Source organism: Nannospalax galili, unplaced genomic scaffold, assembly GCF_000622305.1.
Source record: "Nannospalax galili isolate Female #2095 unplaced genomic scaffold, S.galili_v1.0 scaffold3527, whole genome shotgun sequence".
Classification (NCBI taxonomy): domain Eukaryota; kingdom Metazoa; phylum Chordata; class Mammalia; order Rodentia; family Spalacidae; genus Nannospalax; species Nannospalax galili.
The window spans coordinates 10,775-14,849 of record NW_008356705.1 but is presented as its reverse complement, the minus strand read 5'-3'; the positions used below and the strand labels follow the sequence as shown (position 1 = coordinate 14,849).

The following is a 4,075-nucleotide window of genomic DNA, read 5'->3' as shown; positions in this document are numbered from 1 at the left end:
TATAAGGCTCTTGAAGCACTAGATTCAATATTTACAAATTTCTACCTTCTCCTTGAAGGCTTGAATTTGATCATTAACCGTATATAGTATTTTCCATTTTCCTCGAAATTTTTTGAGACAGGTGTCTCTGTTTAGCCCTGGCTAGCCCTGGAACTCCATGTAGACCAAGCTGACCTCAAATTAACATCATGCCTCTGCCTCCAGAGTGCTGGGATATGTGCCACTTGCCACTGTGCCCAGCATTACAACATTCTTTAACTGATACTAGCTGTTAAAAAAAAAAACTGAACTGTATGACTGTGAGAAGTGATAAATTTGATACTACTGTCTTCATATGGCTAAGAAACCTGGTTTTTTACCTACTGTTGCTTTTACAGTACCAATGTAGATGTCAAAAGGGCATCTACTGTGAGCCAAAATAAATTGTTTCTCCTTTTAAGTTTTTCCCTCAGGTATTTTTTTCACAATGACAAAGTCTGACATAAAATAATATCAACATACTGTTTTTAGAAGGATAACTCCAGTTGCAGTATATAGAAAGTGAATGAGATGAAGAAAAGATCTGTAAACGTGCAAGTCTTTGTGAGACAGAGTATAGAAAGAAAAGAGAAATGTTAGAGAGAAATTAAAGTAAAACCATCAGTTATAAGAATAGGGAAGAGAATATAAAACACTCTCCATTTGAAAACTGTTGGCTTGGAGATTTAGTAGGTTTAATCTGGGGTGAGAGAAAACAGTCATTCCCACTCAGTGTCAGTTTGCAATGTGGAATCTTAATTAGGATTAGGGTTAGTCAGTGTTACAAAGGCATAGCCATGGTAGCATAGGGAAGATAAAAAACTATCTCTTCTTCCTTTACAGTCCAGTAGAAGCAATGTATGCTAATACGGAAGCTCCAGGGTGTGAGGGGTATTTTCTGTTTTTCTGTTGCAAGTAACATGTTGCCCCCTCCACATAGTTTGACTATAGCTCACCACATACCACTCGTCACATTCCCCTTTCAGCCAGTGGGAATGAAAGAAGAAAGGTAGAGGTTATGGCCACATCTCAAATATTATCAGTCTTGCTGTATGCCATCTCATTCATTTTTATGTCTCATTTCATCACTGATAAACTGATAGACTAGAAGAGCTTACATCCTAAACTTCAAAACTTGTACTTTAAACTATACAGAAGACAATCTAGTTTCCTATAGCCATACCCAATCTCTTTCCTCTTTTCGCCTTAGTTAATAAGATACATACATTTTAACTAGGTATACAGCCATTTACATTTCTCGGGATCTGGGTGAGGTTATATGAATACAAAATTCTAGTGAACAGGCTATAACAAAATGTGTACAAATTTAAGATGACAAATTATTGAACACTTTATCACATTTTTAAAAAGTAAAATGTGAAAACTTCAGGTAGTGTCTTCTTTGTCTTTTTGAGACAGAGTCTCCCTGTAGCCCCAGCTGGTCTGGAACTCACTATGTAGACCAGGCTGGCCTTGAACTCACATAGATCTGTCTGCCTTTGCCTCCCAAAGTCGTGTCTTTTAAAGAAAAGATGTGGCCCATAATATCCTCTACCTTTCTTTCATTCCCACTGGCTGAAAGGGGAACCTAGTGGTATGTACTGAGCTATAGATGTGGATGGGGCAACATATTACTTGCAACAGAAAAACAGAACTAAGTCACTGTCCTAAACTTTCATATATCTTAACTAAGGTTTTGTTACTGTCTCTGTCTTCAGCAAGGAGGCTGAAACAGAAAGATAGCATAGTCACCTGTCTTGTAAATGATGGAGCCAGGATTTGAACCTAGGTTTCTGTTTTTAAAGACTCCAAAGAATCCAGAATTTTAAGACAATGTACAGTCTTTTAAGAATATTGATAAGAAGTATGAGAGAGTTGTGTATTGAAAATTAAGTAAGCAAGAGCTTGGAAGAAGATATGCTGAACACAGAGGCTCTTAGATTTGAAATGAACAAGTCATTGGGTTTGTTTTGCTTTTTATGTCCATGCTATGTGTTCTGGGAACTGAAGTTGGATTACATTCTATTCAGAATGTGGGACAACAAGATGAGTGTGTAATTTTTATACTTGGAAGAAGTTTGTTTATGAAGAGAAAGGATTTGGATAATAAATTCTTTGATATTAATAGTAAGCATTAACAGATCAAAATTGTTTTTGCTTTTTGCCAAGACACTCTTATTCTTGATGCATCAATTAAAATTATCTTTTTTTCTCTTAATTTATGGGTTTTCCTGTATGATGGAATTTCACAGGCACTGTTATTCTAACCACCTGGATTCTGATTGATACATCATGCCAGAATATTTTATCCAGCCGGGCCATCTCTGTTGTGTAAGAATTTCTGAGGATAAGTGGTGGTACCGAGTTATTATCCACAGAATCCTTGGGAAAAATGAAGTTGAAGTGTTCTACCCAGATTTTGGAAATATAGGAACTGTCCAGAAGTCCTCTCTGAGGTTCCTCAAGTGAGTTGAATTTAGCAAGAATGCTGGAAAAATGAAATTTTGAATCAAAATTCCGGAACTCTGGGGCTGGGGTCCTTCTTTTTCCCTTGCCTTCTTCCTCTCCTCCTTTCCATTCCTGATCTTAGTGCAGATTTGGCAACTGATCAGTTAATTTAATGGGTGGATATCATTTCTTTTGTCTTTTATCACTGGATTATGAATTTGAATGGACCATGAGAAAAAATTTCAGACTTTTATTAAGAAAATGAGTCTAGGCCATGCTAAGAAGTGTGTTTATAGTGAAAGAGATTGAACTACCTACCTGTGTTTTTCTTTGCATGGTTCTTTTCAAAGACTTACTGTGTTTTGTATTTTATTTCTTAGATTGCTTTTAAAGTACAAAGCCTTAATTTAAAATTAATATCACGAAATAATTGAAATAGTATTAACAAAAAATCAAGAAGTAGATTAAAGACTTCATAAAAGCAGTTTAAACATAGGATTAAATATTCATATATTTTTTCTACTGTAGGTGCTGCTACACAAAGCTTCCAGCTCAGGCCATCCCTTGTTCTTTGACTTGGGTGAGACCAGTAGAGGTATGTTTGTTTCTTCCCATTAATCAGCTAAGATTTTAGTCCTTACTTTGTGCCAGCAATGGTTCTGAGTTCTCAGGACACAAAAATAAAACACGTAATCATTATATGTTGTATGAGAGACATGTGGACAGAAATAGTTTTGTCTCATATTTGCCATAATAAAAGTTGTTAGCTGGGCATAGTGGCACACACCTTTAATCCCAGCACTTGGGAGGCAGAGGCAGGTGGATCTCTGTGAGTTTGAGGCCACCCTGGTCTACATAGTAAGTTCCAGGCCAGCTGGGGCTACAGGGAGACCCTGCCTCAAAAAGAAAAATAAATAAATAAAATAAAAGTAGTCACAGTATATGGGAAAGGAGTAAAAAGAGGCTTGCTGGCTTTGTCTAATCAGGAAAGGTCTCATACCTAGGAGGAAAAGAAGCAAGACATTACAAGCTAAATGAGACTAGCACAAACATTTCAAATTCGAGAGATTCTATGTAGCTTTTGTTGGCCTAGTCTCTAAGATAAGATGGAATAAATAAGTAAATCTATAAAACAGTAGTAGTCGTTTACTGTCAAATATTGTACACTGTGCATAGTTGCATGTGCTGTATTATTTCATATGACTTGCAGCACAGGGCTATTTACACCAGCATCATCTCAAATGTGGATAATGTGTTGTCTTATGGTATTATCACAGAACAGTATTACTAAGAAATAGGAATTTTTCAAGTCCATTATAATCTTATGGAACCACTCTCATATAAGTCTGTTGCTGTCGAAAATATGACTATGTGCTTCACCACTGTAAGTAAAAACTGAAGGACTGGGTAGTGGTAGAGCACTTCTTTGGTATGTGAGAGTTCCACCCCCATATAACATAGAAACAACCCTGGATAATTTGTTACCAACAATCTTCCAGCTCTGAAGGGAAGTGAAACTGTGTGGTAACTGGGATCTATTAGAAGGAATAGAGATTATGGATAAAAGTTATTATTTGGACAAATATTTTAAAAAACCCATCTTTTAAAA

At 36.3% G+C, this 4,075-nt stretch overlaps 1 protein-coding gene across 1 annotated transcript in view; it reads left to right on the top strand.

The window, feature by feature from the left end:
- The window catches only part of LOC103751327 (tudor domain-containing protein 5-like), a gene marked incomplete at its 5' end in the record, with an annotated part of 14,254 nt that overhangs the window by 3,115 nt on the left and 7,064 nt on the right, over positions 1 to 4,075 (top strand). The window contains 2 exon segments of the mRNA XM_008854714.1: positions 2,175 to 2,483; positions 2,995 to 3,061. Of these exon segments, the coding sequence (XP_008852936.1) occupies positions 2,175 to 2,483; positions 2,995 to 3,061 (376 nt within the window).